The 18,875-nt window shown below is 43.1% G+C and overlaps 1 protein-coding gene across 2 annotated transcripts in view; it reads left to right on the top strand.

Moving 5' to 3' along the window:
* The window catches only part of lin7a (lin-7 homolog A (C. elegans)), a 38,340-nt gene that overhangs the window by 787 nt on the left and 18,678 nt on the right, over window positions 1-18,875 (top strand). The window contains exons 1-2 of one of the 2 annotated variants that reach the window (XM_042078076.1): window positions 5,730-5,899; window positions 11,382-11,500. In XM_042078076.1, coding sequence (XP_041934010.1) covers window positions 5,803-5,899; window positions 11,382-11,500 — 216 coding nt within the window. In that variant the 5' untranslated portion in view covers window positions 5,730-5,802. Of the gene's footprint in view, window positions 1-5,729; window positions 5,900-11,381; window positions 11,501-18,875 lie in introns of those variants that run through there. The other variant, XM_042078077.1, reaches the window with a different exon arrangement.

The following is an 18,875-nucleotide window of genomic DNA, read 5'->3' as shown; positions in this document are numbered from 1 at the left end:
CAGCTCTAGTCAGCTCGGCTATTCCTACCTCTTCGAGTTGTGAGTAAACATCACATAGAAGGAAGGCAGCCTGGTGGCCATGGCGAATGGTGATAACTCACTCATGAATGTCAGCAAGTCAAATGAAAAGTGTTTCTCAGGTGGGAGAAAAAACTTCAGGGCCATGCACATGGCTGAAGAAGTCTAATGAGCCATTATGCTTTCGCATTGACACGCGCGCAGACTGCTGTATGTAGGGCGTAAAGAGCGGTATTGAAATACAATACAGTGCGAGTGTCATACAAACCAAGTGGATAGCCATGAGTTAAAAATAGCGGTACAGGGTAGTCCTGCTTCCGGGGTAGTTGACTGATATGAATTATTTGGTATAGAATAACCATTAATTGTAGTCTATGTGTTGCGTCCCTGCTTTTAAGAGGACAAATTTTGATAATGCCCATTGGCAGCAATGGAGAGAGAGAGAAAGAGAGAGTACTCGCATCAGCACCGTGCAAGCTCACTTCAATGTTATTAGTGTAATCTCATCATAATAACGACCGGAGGCATTATATTTGAAACGACCAAGACGACCGAGTTTTAAACCAGGCAAAACAATGAATTAGCTGTAATAGCCGCAGCGTTTATGTAAACGACGACGGCTATACTCGTTTGCATAAGTGGACAACGATATGAAAATACCGCCATTGGACTGAGGGTAAAACGCAGTCATTGAAGCGTGATGGGAGTCACAAATACGGATAGTCTTGAACGCGATTTGCGCTTGAACGTGGAGTGAAAGCGGCATTTAAGCGGCTAAAACGTAACAGCGAGCGCTGCTGAACAAGAAGTCCTTTAGAGAAATTACTTGTCCGCCTACCACTCAGCCCTGTTGGAGAAACAACTCGACAATTATGAGGGAAGACAAACACTTTTTGTTTGCAGAGATGCCTCTAATGAGTGGCCATTATGGCGTTCTGCTGAACTGAAGCTGAAAGTCTAACGTGCAAATATCAAGCGAGCATCCAAGCGTTTCACTTGACAAGTAGCCTACAGTACCAGGAGAACGCAGAGGGGAAAGAATAGGCTACTGTCAAGAAATCAGATAGGTATCAGAAGCAAAGGAAGGGTTGAGATAGGATAAGGGCTGGGTATGTTTGTTAAAATTGTGCTTCCTAGTATTGTTGGAGGGTAGCCTACATCCAACAGATTCAGTTCCTGAGAGTTCAGAGAAGAGGAAGGGACATCATTTAAACTTATTTGGCTGTTGCCCTTGGTAGACTCAGCATGCATATTCACACTACATTCAAAGTAACACAATGAAGCTCTGTTCGACAATTTTCAAAATACATTCATCTCCAATCCATCTAAAACCTTCAAAAATGGCCATGACTCATGCTCCTACCTGTGACATTTTCACATAGTGCAATATCATTGTCAATGTCAGAGACTCCATTCTCCATACTGTAAGTCAGTATAGCATCTAAGTCAGTTTCAATCTGGTATTTCTAAGGTAAAAATAGTGTTGCTTTAAAAGAATATTCACCTTTCAATCATTTCCCAAACATTAAGATATTGAGGCCTGTAGTCCTTTATTTATTCATTCATTCAGTAATGATTGTATGGATGAAGCAGTAGGTCCCTGGTTGTACAATAGCATTTTGGTTGAGAGTGTGTGCATTAGTTTATAACAGTTATTCGAGGATAAATGGACTTCCTCAATAAATTCTGTGACTCTTTGTCGTGGACATTCTTTGACAAGCATTGTAAGCCTGTGGGGGTTTGCCATGAAGGCAAGCACAGCTTGGAAGAGACTTTGCAGGCTGATGTCACCTTCATGTGCTGTGTTGTGTCATGCTGTTCCACTGACAATTTGAAATGCTGTATTGTCAAACCAAAAGACAGGGAAACAGACAGAGAGAGAGAAAGAGAGAGAGGAAAAGCAATCTGCAGGAAGAGGGTTTCCAAACAGTTCCTGTATGTTCTGCTTCACAGTTAGTAGGCCTACATAAGGAAGCAAGTTATTCACTCACACATTTTGTGACAGTGGTTTAGGATCACTTAACGCACTGTAGTTCTTTTACCTTCAAATAGCACCATCAAACTCATTTTGATGCCACTATGCTGACTTAAAATGAGCAGAATGGAGTCTTTGGCATTGCCAATGTGTGCCCAGAACGCCGGTTATTACAAGTTCTTCTCGCTAAATGAGTACCCATTATGTAGAAAACTGACAAAAAGGGGAATTCCTACATTATGCTATTTTAAAACCTGGGGACCAGACCTTCTTCATGCATGGAGCCAAGGATATGGAAACAGGCTTGGCCTCTCATTACAAGTCGCTGTTAATGACTGCCCACCTACAGTATAGGGCCAATCTGACAACACTACTGGTAGGAGGCTGTGGATAAAAGTCAGTAGATCTGCCTGGTGTATAAGGCAGCCATGTTGAATCCACAGTGAGCTGTCTATACTGTATGTTCTAATTAGGTATGCATTGTCATGCAGGTTTAATCTGCTAATTTGTTTAAGATGGACCTCCTCAGAGCCATTTGTTTGGGCGCAGAGAAAGCAATCCAACAACGAAAGGTTGTTTGTGCTTGGAAATTCCTAATGGTCGTCCTCAGCCAAAAGGAGAGATTTATTTGCCCTCTATTGTCAGGAAATGTCACGGCGGGGCCAATTAGTGCTAATTCACCCTGTATGGGGGAATTGATCAAATGAGCTGCGCAGGTCTTAAACGGAGGCCCCGTCGTGACTTTGGCCTCGTGTTTGGGTAGACCCCCTGCCAGTGCCAGTTCCGGTCTTGGAAGAAGGATGCAAGGAGTGTGTGTGTGTAGGTTTTGGAGGAAAGCTTGACCCAACTCGGATGCCCTCAGTGTTGGAGAGCGAGCAGATGGTGTGCTCCCTCACATGCCCCAAGAACTCTCACACAGGTGTGCATAGAGTGAGTCAGGTGCCAATGGGACAAAAAGCCCCCCCGCACACAAGCTTATTGACATGGAGGCAAAGGACATTGTCCTCTGCGTACTGGGATGCATCGTCGGTAATGCTGTGAAGTTGCCCTGGTGATCTAAAAGATCTTTTCATAAGCAGAGTCATTTCCTGTAATCATTTCCCTTTGCTTGTGTTCAATTAGCATCGCTCAGCTTGTATAATGGACACTGTAATGTCATTAGGCTCTGGCTGGACAGCACAGTGGTTATTGTTTCTCTTTCACGCTAGGCTAGTCCAGAGCACATGAATGAACTGTAGATCAGTAGCCATGCTAGGAGGTTAGCGTATAACCAACAGTTTAGGGTCACTGACACAGAGCTCACAAGATACAGGGGTTAATCTAATACATGAGTCATGTGTTTGACCTTTACATAGGATAAAATATTTGCTAAAAGAACAAAATTGCGAAGAGAGAATTATGGGGATTTTTCTCAGGGTTGTCATGGGGAAATTTGAGACTAGATATTATTAACTATGCTTTGTTATCGAAGCTAATGTGAAAATATGCAAAACCGAGAGGCAGCATAAATTTGAGTTAATTCTAGGCTTAGGAAAGACTTGAGGCAGGGTCCAGATATCACTTCAGTGCAAAATTTCTTGTTTTCGCTATGATGATGATGATGGTGATGGTGATAAAGCTGCATTATGACAAAACGTATTGGCAGTCTGTATTAGTAATGAGGTATTTTGTATTATAAAGTTATGCGATCCTTAATCAGCTTTAAATATGTAAATTGGCTGTAGAAAAAAAACATTGGCTGTAGCCTTCTACATATTCAGTACAAAAGTACACAAAGATAACATGGCACTTAAAGTTTTTTTTTTTTTTTATGAAATAAGAGTTATTGCAAAATGAACAGTATTATTTGGGAAATGGATTGTGAAGTCATATTGTTGGAAGATATCGCATGGGTCTGACAAGGAAATCCCTGGACATATCTGAGTACATTATACTTGTTTCACAGCCTAGGCTGGAGTGTTTTTTACACGTCTATAGGCTACTGAATGTTTCACCAGTAGCGCTCTGAGAGTTTTAGAAATGAAGGTGTGTCCACCATGCAGCAGCATGTTATAAACTTGTCTAACCTCCAGCATGGTGTGCTATAAATATTTCATGCCCTGTTGTAGCGGAGTTTTATTTTTCTCAAAGCATGGTTATTGCTATTGTGGTTATCGCTTGATATTCCGTGTTCAAGCTGCTCTTAGCAAGAACTTCTGAACACTTGATCACGCCCCAACTTGTAGTGAAAGGGAAGAAATTCTCCATAAAAAAAAGACATTGCAGGATTTTTGTTATTCTGGAATGCTATATGGTCAAACATTTCCAGTGGAGATTGTCTCAATATGTCACCAAAGCACGTACAGATGAAACGGGGGAGGAAGCCTTCATGCAGAGTTGAAAGTGCTTCTTAGAAATGCTGTGTAGAAATGTTGTGTCTCATGAACTGGTGGGAGTGTGTGTGGTGTGACTGACCTGGAGGTGCAGCAGTTGAAGTTTGGGAGCATTGCACAGCGGGGGAAGCCTGGGGGGCCACCAGATGTGTCTAGCATCTGGTGGCCCCCTACTGTTTCATAATGGGGTGTAGGATGGAGGCGGGGGGTAGGGGGGGGGGGGGTCGTATCGTTCCTGCTGACTCCACAAATTGATGAGTTTAAACAGTGAGCGGGCTCTTGGTGGAGTCCCATCATGCATGTAAACAGTGTCCTGCTGTGCCTGCCTCCCAATCACCACACATAAAAAAAACCTCGCCAAAGCTCAGCCGGAAAAAAAAATAAAGCAGAAGCCCCTACTACTACTAGAAGTGGATAACGCTAAGAGCCTCTGAGCATAGATTATCTGGTCACCATCGAGAGGAGAGGCAAAGGTTTAAAATATAGACCCTTTCAACAATAAAAACAAAAACAATGCTTGAACATTCTATTTGGTTCCCAATAGAGTGTCTCAGTGACTTCCGTTTTACTTCCGCTACAAGGGACCTATCTTTCAAAAAAATATGAACGGGAGTTAATGGAGAGATAACAATTATTTTTTGGTCCAGTTTGAATTGTGCCACGAATTTCACATATGATGTGTGTGAATTTAAAAGATAATTTTTCACGTCAAGAAAGTACTGTTGTTCGATTCAATCGTTCGATAGTCTCGAACGATGTACGTCACCAACGTAATGAAATGATAAGATTAGCTGTTATGCTAGTTAACGGTTGCATCTTGCTGCCTGCTATGTCACTTAACAGTATCTAATGTACAGTCTATAGACGAATACAACTTACCTGATGTGTTTAATCCTCTGACTCATGGTATTTTCATCGGCAAGGAAAGCCCAATTAAGACCTGTTACTGGTATGCTTGTACACTAGTGTGGCTGTGAATGAGCTAACTGATGGATTTGTAGTCGTTGGAATTACGATCTTTCACAATGTTGTAATTTAATAGATACGAAACAAACTGCAAATGTCTTTACACAATGTCTGAAAAATTGTCTTTAAAATTGACAAACATCATATGGGTAATTCAAGGCACAAGTCAACCGGGACCAGAAAATAATTGACTGGCGTTCAAAATTTTTTGAAAGATTCCACGGAGGCAAACGGAAGGGGCGTCACTGGGACACTCTATCTACTTCCTCTGCATTAAGATAACATATGGAATGTTAAAACGGAAGCCTTGTGGGGCCAATTATGATGCTGATAATGGAACTCTCTTGAAAGGGTCTATATTCTTTGTGTGTTTTCTCTTCAGCTGCGTGAGTATTCATAGACCCTGCCTGTACCATGCCTGACATGTGGGCGGGTAAAAGTATATTTAGCTCGGCATGAAATTACATACTTATGTCAGTCAGTTTCAGCCTCACACTGATCTCGTGTAGTATTGGAAGGAGGGAAATTAGCGCTGCGCAGACCCCCGCGCCCTCTTCCAGTCAGCCAGGTAATCATGTTACCTCACTCAAGGTCAAAGAATGCATCCAGCCCTTGTAGCTGCACCTCTCTGATGATGGTGCCGCTTAGCACTTGAACTGATGGATTCTTTTGAGCTATATGTCGGTACTCTGGGATCTCCTCAGTAGAATGACATTGTGAGTGTGTGTGTGTGTGTGTGTGCAAGTGTGTATGTGTGTGTGCACGTGTGTGTGTATGTGTGTGTGTCAATTGGCTTTTCCATGGGCCACAAATCACCACTCAGCTACAGTACCATGCAAATCTTCTTTCAATGCGTTTCGCTGTATGCCCCCAGGATGAAGCTTTTGTCTTAGACACTGAGTCATACCGGAGCTCTGTTAAAGGTGCTACGCTTTAAAAAAGCCCATATTTTATACGGCAGGTGAAGGCAAGGTAGCGTTGAAATGTGCAGTCGTTTCCTGAGTCATAATCGCATGAAATAAAACTCAAATTTGTGTCTTGTAGAGGAGCTGTTCTGGATTTATATCTGTGTATACTGTCGAGCAACAAACAATCACAGTGAGACAAGCCGAGAAGTGACAGATGGATGTGGCCTGGAGGGTATCATTATCTCAGCCGGAACTTTGGGAATAGCGGAGAAACACTTCCCTGGTTCTTCTGCTCATTTCCTCGCTGTGATCTCAAATCACTGCGTTACAAAGTAATTGGTATGCAGTGTCATGAATCCAATATTAGACTTTATATTGGGACAGAGAAGCAGGTGGTTTTCATTTTGCTTTTGGTATTACTTGAAATGTTTTGTGGATTTTCTGTTTACCTGCACTTGAAATTGGTTAAGTCTTGCTTCAGTCCAGCCACTGAATACAGGGTACGTGATCAGAATCCAGCAATGAAATGGAAATAGATTTCACGTTTCAAGTGTTGGATCGGTGGAATTCATTTCATGTTTCTGACCTCTGAGTGAAACTCTGCAAATGTCAGTCCACTTTTAGAAACCTTGTTTCGGATATATGCCTGTGCCTGAACTAGGTTTTATTGCCACCGATAACATCAGGAATGCAGAAGCTTGCTCCATACAATACCTTTGACATTTTCACATTCGCAGATTAAATCCCAGTATCTGACATTACATGAGCCTGGTGATGAAGACATCCTTTGGGTTAAATGCTCACAGAGCTCCCAAGTCTTTGTAAAACAGAAACGCAGAAACTAACTGCTGAACATTTTGTTAAACTCCTGACAAAGATTAGGGAATAAAAGTTCAACTCCAGAGCCCGAGAGAATAAAAAAAAAAAAAGCACTGAGCCTGCACCAGAGCTCTGTGAAGCATAGCCTCTAAATAGCTGAAACCGTCCAAGCCCTTGATGTGGATGAAGAAATTGGTGTTAATGAGCTAAAGAGAGCGAGGGCTAGAGGAGAGAACGTTCGCTCTCTCGCTCGCTCTGTCTCACTCACACTGTCCTCCGACCTTCTCATAATGAGGGATAAATTCCTATAAAATGTACAGTACAGGGACCACCCCCACCCTTTCGTTCACCTTGTGCTGGTTGGAAAGCTACCAGCTCTGTTATGTGGCCCGTCATTAGGACCACAGCTCAAACTTTCTGTTGCCTAATGACTGGTGCACTTGGGTGGGTGGTGGGATGGGGAGCCACTTGACTTGATGAGGCAAAGCTGAGCGTGGTGGGTTGTTGAAGAGCCTGGAGAGACTTCGATGAGATCCTGAAATGTGGAACAGCTACTGTGGCAGACAGCGCAGAGTTAGCGCAGCTGCAAATTGTTCCTGGATTTCGTACAACAATTTCAGTGGCTTTCATAAAAGAGTGTTCCACGGGCCCGGGGTGGGTAATCGGGAGAATTCCCGGTGGGCCGCTTCACTTTTGGGCCGGTCGAGGAAAAAAATATTGACATTTGTCACGTTAGTCTAACTTCTCTTAGGCAACACGTTCCGCATTCTGTGCATGGCACCGTTGCCTCTGCATGGGTTGTAGCCTACCGTGTGAGGGAGTTCTCCCCTCCCAAAAAGAGTTGGTTGGGTCCATATAGCACGTCTTTTCCAAAAAGTTTTCTCAGATAAGGATAGTCGGGCCGGCCCTACAGTAGCCATTAAGCGTCAGGAAGGATGGATGGTAGAAAGAGGCCAGGAGGCACTGAAACGGCCAGGTAGATGCTGCTAAATGTGCCAAGCTTCTAGATTAGGCCTACAGACAAAAGTGGCAATTATTATTAGCAGTTATTGGGCTAATATTGGACGTTTGTAGCGTTGTCAATCTATTTGCAAGCAACATATTACATTTCTTAAAATATTAGCCTTTTGTATCCGATTCATAGACTTTGCAGTATGCAAATATTAATAACAAAACTGAAGTTTGATCTGTGTAGGCCTATGCGGTAAAAATTGTAGCCTCTGAGCAGCAGATCAACCAGACCACTGAAAATGATGAGCCCAAAATTAGTGATGAGGAGGCCATGACTACAGGGACAAGTAGAGAGGATAAATTAAAGTTATTTAATGTAAGAAAGACCACAATATTTATGCTACATGATGAACCTATATGCCTTGTTTGCTTAGAAGAGGGTGTAGGCTAGTAAAGGAGTAGGCTAAATCACCAAACAACAATATAGCCTATCCATGCAAAAAACATGTAGCCTAAACATTAGTTCATGCCTCTTTGTGGAAGCGTGGGATAGGCTACATTTCAAAGGCTTTCTGTCTTTCTTTCTTTCTGTTTTTGTTAACTTGTGGAATAGTGGAATATTTTTTGTTAACTTCTCAGTTGAAGTGAATTAATATAACCTTTACACATGTGTTGAACCATGGTACTAATAAAAACTACAGGATAGTAGGCCTAAGAGCTGAAATGTTGCTTCATTTATCCAATTTCCACCACTATGGAAAACGTGGGCCGGTCTTGGGCCTGAAACTCCCGGGCTGAAAAGTGGCCCCACTCCGGCCCTGGTGTTCCCTCTGTTCTAATTAGCTGTACTGTCATCCATTATATGAAGACAGCTGTCTGAACTAGGGAACATTTTCTCAAATGCGATGTGATGTCTCTCTCATTTGAGATGTCAGAAGCAATTGCTGCTGAAGTGCACAAAAGTTTAGAAGGGAAGGTTAGTTGATCTTTTGGACAGGAAATATTAGAATAGCTTGGAAAGTCTTTCTCAATTGATCAGTTCAATGTTTTACCCCATACATCTTGTGTGGACTTGCTTGAGCTATAAACGCTGATTTATAATAAATGTTGGATCCGGAGATGTAAGCCTTCCCTCTGAAGATGACCTATTTGTCAATTCAGGGCCCTGGGCTAAAATGAGAATTTAGTACATGTCATTATATCTCAATTCATGTGCTCTCTAAGACTTCTTTTATGGAAACTGTTTAACATTTGGTGCTGCATTTCAGGGCATATGCAATTTCTGCTAGCGTAACCTTTATTTAGAACACTGAAACAACAGTCAGCTGTAAGTTGAGTTTCCGAGCACATCCCCATAAAGAGATGTGTCTTTGTCTACATCAACACTTTGGTAGTAGAACAGATTTAAGCTAGCCTGAATGAAATACTGATACAGCCATCCAGGCAACAGTTGTTGCAGTCTTTCCTGACCATGTTGGTTTCCTAGGCTGTAATAGGTTTTTCTGTCTGTCTCACTGCCTTAGCTGTTATTGGTTTTTGTCTGAGCAAGAGTACCCTTCTTGTCTTCGGTTTTGCAAGTAAATAAAATCACAGGGGTGTTCAGAAGTGTGATCTGCAACAGAATTTTCAGTGAAGTCAGGTTAACATGAGTTTTGTAGTATAATTAGTGTAAATGAAAGTTGATGTGGTTAACATGAGTTTTGCAGTAGGGCAATTACACGCAAAACTGTCACGTCCATAACGCCAACTAAATACCATGGCATTGTGTTGGCGTTATGAATGTGACAGTTTTACGTGGAATTGCCCAGTATTAATTAGTGGTTAAATGAAAGTTGATGTGATTGTGTTCAGAGATGCGCTTGAAGTCGATGAGCAGAGGCCAGCGTTTGCTTTTTCATTTACTTTTCATTTTGTTTCTTTTAATGTTTTTTAAAACATTCCAAATTGTTTGATTTAAACGTCCGTATATGTTTGCAGAGAACTACCTCCTCGGAACATCTCTGTGTGAATTCAAAGCAAATAACAAAACAAAACTTTGTTTGGTCTGTATCTATTGGCAACCCTGCTGGCTGACCTGTATATTGCAAATATAGTTTATCATAGACTCTCATCCAGTTTGTGTCTTGGGAACAGTGCCGACATCAAACAGGCTTTTTACACGGTTGTGCGGCGGCGTCATGCCAGAACTGAAATGATAGATATCAAAGCCTTGCCCCTGTGCCACCCACTCACAGCGTAATTTCCTGGCCCTGTCAGTGGACACTAAATTAATCTGCCAGGACATGGCGTGGAAACAGTGCACAGGGAGGAGAGCTGTGCACGGATATGGGGAAGAGGTAGCTGACACTAAGGTGAAGGTCTGTCCATTTGGGTGTGTAATGGCCGCATCTAAACGAGCAGTACTTAGGAAAGGAGACCACTGCGGGCATGGGCTGATTCCAGAACAGTCCAGAGGGATCTCTACAGATCAATCTCTGTTAAGCTAATGTCAGCGTTACAAAGAAACATTTCTAGACGTACAATTTTGAGGTATTTGCCTCAGAATATACAGTATTTGCTTGAGGAAGAACATATCGGCCAATGATTCCAATGTCAGTACAGTATATCTCTATGAATTATAGTCAAATTACTTTTTAATTACTTTTATCTTATTTCAAATAGGGTGGGCCACAGGCGTCTGATCTGTTCCATACAGATCAGAACAGAGCTGAGCCAGAACACAGCCACGTCAGGGCCAGACCCTCCCTCTTGTGGAGAGATCCTGAGCCAGCATCTCTCTGGAATGGCACATTAGTCCCACGCTCCTATAGGCGATCTCCTCCCTTGGACATTAGTGAACGAGCTTTTGTTGTCGAGCCACCCTCTTTCTCATGCTTGTGGTGGGCTGATGCAAAGTACCAGTCGGTGTGATTGCATTCCCCCCCAACCCCCCCCTCACTCTATGCCTTCAGCAAGTCTATTTCCATTATCCCTTTGATCGATTGGTTGCACAGGCGTGGTCTTTCTCACCAGGCACTGCTGTTAATGTAATTCACTGGTGTTTTTTCTTCTTATCTTCTTCTTCTGTATACTCACTCATTCTCTTTCACTCTCGTCTCTCCTCCTCCTCTCCTCCACCTTTCTATTGTGTCTCTTCTCAAACTTCATTTCCTCTTTTTTCTCTCTCTTTTCTCTCTTTCTCCATTCTCCCACTTCTGTTTATCTTTTTTTCTTTCTCTCCCTCCCTCCATCTCTTCCAACCCCGCTCTCTCCTTCATTCTCTCTTTCTTTCCATTCTTCCCTTTCCCCATCTCTTTTTCTCTCTCTGTCTGCCTCTATATCTCTCTCTCCTCCATCTCTCTCTCTCTCTCTCTCTCTCTCTCTCTCTCTCAGACGTGGCAAGGGCCATTGAGTTGCTGGAGAAGCTCCAGGAGTCTGGGGACGTCCCAGGCCACAAACTCCAGTCCCTGAAGAAGGTTCTGCAGAGTGAGTTCTGCACGGCCATCAGAGAGGTGGGTCATCGGAACGACATTCTCTCTCTTTTTCTCTCTCTCTCTCTCTCTCTCTCTCTCTCTCTCTCTCTCTCTCTCTCACACACAAATGGAAGCAACTTGTACATGGCTCAATGTTCTCAGGCATTGTGCTAGTGTAACGGATGCCAGCTAGCTTAGCTGTGCTTGTGGAACGTTGGTAAACCTCACTCCCCGACGCCTCAAGAGTGCTGCTGGCATGCGAGCCAGTAGCCTGGGCTATTGGCTCAATTGTTAGCGCGCTCGCCTCCCGATCCGAGGTGCTGCTGTTTCGCGGGTTCGAGTCCTGGCGTGTGCAGGGCTGAATCGCGCAGGTTCAACACAACGCAGGTTACATTAATGTACCTCACGCCCCTAAACCTCACTCCCGATCCGGGTCACGGCACCAATGTAACCTGCGTTGTGTTGAAGCTAAGCTAGCTGGCATCCGTTACACTAGAATTCAGTTTTGGTTCAGGTTGTTTAAGATTGAAAAAAAGATGAAAACGTATTGATTACTTGAAAGGGTACAAACAGCTTCAAAACATTTTGCTAACTTCAGGCCCAGAGATGTACCTCCCTTTAAGCCTTGCTTGTAGTTTCCATGAGCCTGCACATAAGCCCTGTCTGAGTGGCGGCACAGATCCTGTGAATGCTAATATTTATCACTCAAATCCAAGGCTTTCTAGTGCAAAGGTAAAGCTGTCAATCGAAGCTAAATCAATCTAAACTCTCCTCTCCTGGAAGGTTGTAGTTGGAGTTGACCGAAGGGGTCGACGGGGCCATTAATGCCTGACTTGTGGCGCGGCAAATAGAGCTGGGATTTTTTTTTTTAGAACACGACAAGCGTCGGAGTGGGGGAAACGCAGCAGGCCTTCAAGGAGACAAGAACGGTGATCCTCCCATTTACCGGAGGATTACAGTGGTCTGGCAGGCTCCCGAGGATCCTTTTTGCTCTCCATTGCACTCACACAAACACACACAAGCAGACACACACAAGCAGACACACACACACACACACACTGACAGACAGACTTACCAGAAGCCTTCACAACACACTGAGGTTTAGTCCTGACAGCTGGCTGTTATTCTTTTGAAGATTAAAAAGTACACATAAGCAAACAAGCTAACAAGCTAGCAATTGAAAACAGGTTCAGGATGTCAGCTTCGCAGTCACATAGGGATTGTTGTTTACCGAACCAGCCATAGTTCTTTATTCTGTGATGTGCACAGGTACACCTGTTCCTGTTTTTTGCTCAGAATAGTACAGATCGCATAGCATTCCATGGACCCTGAGTAGGCCAATGAGACAGGAGAGGTGCAGGGTGTGAGGAGATCGACCATGCTAATTATTCTCATTATCGTAGACATCGTTAGCGTAGCGCATTGCTGCGCCACGGTACACAACAGCTGCTTTCTCATTCTCTCTCTCTCTCTCTCTCCCTCCCTGTCTCTCTCTCTCTCGCTCTCGGTCGATGCTCTGTAGCAAGCACATTCTCCTGATGTCGGAGTGTAGTTGTTTATTTGCAACACAAGCTTCAACACAAAAAGGATGCACAGGAACGTCAGCCGGTTGGAGGGTGTGTGTGTGTGTGGGGGGGGGGGGGGTACGGAGGGGTTCTAAGTGTTGGGGTAGGAGAGCTGGGTAATTACATTCTGTGTGCCTTCATTACTGCGTTAGCGCCGCAGATGTGTGCATTCAGCACATGTGTGTTTGACAGCCAAGCGTGGGGAGGTAGTGCTTCCCGCTTCGCTCGCAGGCTTTGCATGTTATTATGTTGCCCTGTCTTTTGCTTCTCCTAAGCCATGCTGCGCACGATGGCATTTTTAAAAGACAAATTTTCATCTTCATCGCTTTCATCTTCCAGCAGTTGAGCACACAAGTTTTGTAGATTTTCGTACATTTGTTTGTGGCGATCTGAAATCGTGTGAATACACAGTAGGTAGAAATGTTCCCCTTTTTATGTAATTTACCGTATTGCATTTGTTTCTCTCGGTAGATGTAAGAAACATGCTTTTGCCCCTTGTTGTCATTTCTTTTCCTGCAGGCTTTCTCTGAATGAACTCATTTCATGGTCTGGTTAACCGACATAATGACACAGGGACTGGCCTTGTCACTTATCAAGCACGAGAACCGTTTTCCCACACAATGTTGATTTAATTTACACAGCCAAAGCATAAGTACAAGCATGGGTAAAAGGGATGACAGAGAGAAATCGCGATGAAAAACTGCCATGAGGAAATGGCCACTTTGTTAATAAGGGGCTTGCATAAACGGCATGGAAAAGGGAATTTTATAATGAACTGTCGGTGACTATTGGAGAGAGAGAGAGAGAGAGAGAGAGAGGCACACTCTGCTGCCATAGATCTCACTGCACGGATGGAGACAGTGGTTGTAAATCAAGGGGAATGAGTCGTCAAAGTCGCTCTGCCAAGCCAGTGGGTGAGAGAGTGAACACGACATGGATGAATGACAACTTCCATCGTCCATCTCGATGATGAAGAGGGGCCTGTGACCTTCCCGTGCTTTCTCACCACACCTGGACTATGTCCACATCCATGAGTGTCATTCATTTCAAGAGGGAGTTCTTGCCATTGTCTCTCCACATAAGTAGCTATTTAAAAAGAGAAAAAAAACAGATGGACGACGACTGTCACTATGGTCCAAGACATCCCCTGCACCTGTGACGCATGTCTTTGATGAGCGCTGCTTCTTCTCTTCTTGTTTCTACGGCAACATCTTAAATAAGCTGACAGCCTAATAAAGGACCCTCTGTGTGAGCTGAATGGTGTTATTACAACTGAACTACATCTCTAATGGAAATGGTGGAGGGGTGTGACACTTATCAAATTGTGGGCGAGAGACTCTGTCAGACTCCCGTTGGCAGGGGCAATGCAGTTAGATTACGAGGAGTGTGTGTGTGTGTGTGTGCGCGTGTGTGTGTGTGTGTGTGTCAACGAGGGAAAAGCAGATATATAGATGATAGCAGGAGACACCTGGTTTGAGCCATGTCTGTTGTATATGATGTTCATATATATACATGTATACTATGTACTTGCAAAATGCTTTGGCAATACATTTTGAGTTTTGTCATGCCAATAGACAAAAAGTTCTTTTGAATTGAATTGAAAGGATAGTCAGATAGTCTGTGTGTCTAGCAGACAATGAATGCCCGAGATAAGGGCTGTTAAATGCAGCAGGGGGCTCCAGTTGTTTGACCTTTGGAGTGGCTGTCATCGAGAAACTAGGGGAGCACTTGCAGCTCAGCAGCATGTCTCTGGTGCTCTGCCTCTCAATCTCCTGTCCATCTCTTTCTGCCTCTCAATCTCCATCTCTCTTTCTTTCTCTCACTCCCTCTCTTGCTCTCTCCTTCCCTCTCTCTGTTCTCTGAGACTGTGAAGTGGGCAGCCATGGTTCACACGCACCATGTGACCTTGTTCTCCTGCAGGCTTATTTTTTTTTCCTTTTCCAGCATCAGGTAGCTGTGTGCCCATGACACTGTCACTGCTCCTTAGCAAAGCTACACCTGCAAAGACGTGTGCTCACTGGCCTTACACACACACACATATAGATATGCACTCACACACATACAGAGAGATGCTAGAAAAACACAACAAACTCTTACATTTCTACAGCATAGCATGCAACACACACACACACACACACACACACACACACACACATCCACACATCCACACAAACACACACATCCACACTAGTGCTGCCACTAACGACTAATTTTCTAACGACTAATCTTTCGACTAATTTTTCGATTAGTCGATAAATCTAAACGACTATTTTTTTTAAAAATCAAGTGTTTGTTATTTTGTTGTGTCCGTTTTATTTTGAACTCAACTAAAGGGAAAAATTAAAATATATATCACCCTACTTTTGTTAGAAGCTGTATTACTGTAAGTAAACTGTTCAAAAACATTATGTATAAAAAAAAAACACCCATTTAAAATGCTACCTTCAGATCTAATGTCAGACCTTTGATAGACTTTATTTGTATGCCAGTGTTGCCATGGACATAGACAACTTCTTTGACCTGAGGCCCGGTCATGGCATACTTTGGGGTCATAGGGCCCACCTACATGAACCCACCCCTCATCAAATTATCATTATATCACATCACAATTATTATTGTTACGCTATATTGTTATACATGCACTCATTCATTACCGAGCAGCCAGTGTTTAAACTGCTAACATTGTTCACAAATAGTTTGTGAAAACATGCACATCAGAGGACTGCTTTACTAATTTAAAATGTAATTACAATAGTTCCATTGCTTTTGCATGGTTGCATGATAAATACTTCTAAAAAAAACAGCAATTATATGGGTGTCATCGTTTTGGGATGTTTCCCTCATGCAAGCATCATACACTGGTAGGCAAATGGAAAGAACATTGACATATTTAATTATGCCACAAGCTTTTGGCCACGTTATTCAAATGGCTATACAATACTCTAGATAGTGTATTATAGTCTGTGCTCTGTTTTTATGGAAGTTGCATAAATCCACATTGTTCTATTAAATGTAGTTTCATAATTAAATAGCCTTTCCAATAGGATGAATTGGAGCTTTGCTACCAACGTTATCAAGTGGTTTCAGTTTCTCTCGCACATTGAATGAACGCTCATACCACCATTTAATTGTATGCCTCTATGTTTGATGACACCAAATGAGCAAGTATTTCCTACTGATTGCAGAAACGTTTGTTTTCTTTTTCTGTCGGTCCGCGGTTCCTTGATCAATTGCGCAGCAAATTATCAGATGAAGCCCCGGGAATAATTTCACTCCGCGTAACCTACTAGCTTAGCTTCCCCCACTTAGCTCTGCCTAATAATGAATTGCGCTGAAAGCAGGCAGGCACGCAGCTTTGCTGCTGGCGTTAACAGTTTGCGTGCATAGCAGGGTTTAAAACATGACTGCCATCCAAAGACAGTACTTTTCAAGAGTTAATAACATAGAGTTAATATAACATTAAAGTGAGCCGTTTGAGACCAAAAATAAATTGTCGGTCAATAGTAAAACGACTCTTCGACTGAAAAAATTGCCGTCGACTAATTTTCATGGTCGACTAAGTCGCGGCAGCACTAATCCACACACTGACTGGCTCAATTGTAGACTTACACAGTTGCATATTCAGACACATACATACACACACACACACACACACACACACACGTACAGTGGCACTGCCTCAGTGCTCCTGACTGCTGAAATAGATCTGGGTTAATGAAAGCACACTATGGCCAAGAGCCACCGATCCAGAGAGCAGCAAGAGTGCCCCCTCAGGGAGAAACACTCACAGGAGAGGGTGGGGGGAGAGAGGGAGAGGGAGACGGAATGAGAGAGGGATGGGGCAGCAAGAGAATAAGAGGAAGCGAGAGAGAGGGAGTGAATATGGAGAGTGGGGAGAGAGAGAAAAAAGAAAGAAGGAAGAAGGGGGCAGATAGAGAGCCCAAGCATATGAGAATCTAGAGAAAGTGAGAGAGAGACTAACACAATAGAGAGTTAGAGAGAGAGAGGAAGAAACACAACAGAGAGAAAATAACAGAGGTGAAATGTGAAAGAGTTGCTGCAGGTGCAGTACAGGAGTGCTGTGCAGAAGATGAGTGGAGCATTTTTCCACAGATGGCACAGCACGAGAGGAAGAGGAAGAGAGAAGATGGAAGGATCAGGAGATAAAAGGCCTATAGACCCTTTCAAGAGAGTTCCATTATCAGCATCATAGTTGGCCCCACAAGACTTCCTTTTTAACATTCCATGTGTTATCTTAATGCAGAGGAAGTAGATTGGGAACCAAATAGAACGTTCAAGCATTGTTTTTGTTTACCTTGTTGAAAGGGTCTATACAAGAGAAAAAAAGGTCAAGTGTGAAACAGTATAGCACAGGAGGGAGGAGAGAGGAAGAGGGAGAGAGAGCAAGAGAGCAGGGCAATGCTGCATGGCACGCCACGAGAGAGAAAAAACACAGGGAGAGAGGGAGAGAGGGAGGGAGGGGAAGGAAAGACTGAGAGAGTGAATGAGGGGAAGGAAAGAGGAAGCCCTGAGGATGCAGCTGCTGCCACGAGAGCCATCCCAGGAGTCTGCACGCAGGCACTCATAGCTTTCTCTCTCTCTCTCTCTTCCTCTCTCTTCCTCTCTCTCTCTCTCTCTCTCTCTCTCTCTCTCTCTCTCTCTCTCTCTCTCTCTCTCTCTCTCTCTCTCTCTCTCTCTCTCTCTCTCTCTCTCTCTCTCTCTCTCTCTCTCTTCTCTCTCTCTCTCTCTCTCTCTCTCTCTCTCTCCATGTTTCACTCCCAATCCACAGCTTCCTCTTCGCCCCTCTCATCCATTATGGCCATGTTTATGCCTTGGCGTCTGAGTACTGTTAAAACAGCAGCAAAAAAAACACACACACACACACAATACTCTCAGCGAGATAAGATTTTTTTATAAGCACATCTTGTTTTAAGCATAAATGCTCTCAGTTTTTTTGCAATTAGCATTCACACACCAGGCCCCTGCTATTACAGTCTCTGAGATTATAGCACTCTGTACCATTTGCTGTTGATTTCTCCTCATTAAACTTAATAGCAAATCACAATGTCTCTCCAGAGTCAATGCCAAGCAATCCATGTCAGTGCCTTAAAGTATCTTTAAATGATGCTTGTAGTACCCTACAAGTACCCTTTATATTAATACGTCTTATTATTACCAGATAAATGTAGACTTAGAGTCATAGATTTATGACTAGGGATAGGAACTTACAACTATTTGTAAAAATAAATGTGAGTGCATGAATTAATTTGGCCATGTTTGGTCTGTGTTTATACATTGGTAAAATCATTATTATGCTGAAATGTATTGTGAGTTGGTAGGACACTTAATCAATGAAATGGCGAGCCTCGTAATGACTGCTAATGAACTCAGAGTTCATTAGGTTTCATTTCATTGTTCTAATGCAATTTAAACACATCATTACACCAAGAAAACAAAGTGAGACTTGTTGTTTTAAACAGGCATTTTTCCTGAGATGTAATTTGATTGCCTATTGAATAATTCAGTGGAGAGTCATAAATCCAACTTAGGCTTCAGCTGGATTGTACATGCAGTTTAAAGTGTTGCTGACTGAAATAGCCTGACCTTTATTGTTATGCATGTGAATCTCCAATGCAATTATCGGAGTACATTGTGTGCCTCGGGAGTGGTATCAAATTCTCTGTATCTTGTGACTGTCAAGATGTAAATCCACTGTCTATATGAATATGGAAATGTTTTGAGAGCTCCTGACATTATTAAGTGTAACCCCCACCCAACCTGTTATTGTTTCAGGTTTAATGGAATTGGAAAGTTTACTCTGTTATGTATATGTGCAATTGTTCATGTCT

This window comes from Alosa sapidissima, chromosome 22, assembly GCF_018492685.1.
Source record: "Alosa sapidissima isolate fAloSap1 chromosome 22, fAloSap1.pri, whole genome shotgun sequence".
NCBI lineage: Eukaryota > Metazoa > Chordata > Actinopteri > Clupeiformes > Clupeidae > Alosa > Alosa sapidissima.
This window is presented reverse-complemented; position numbering and strand designations above follow the sequence as displayed.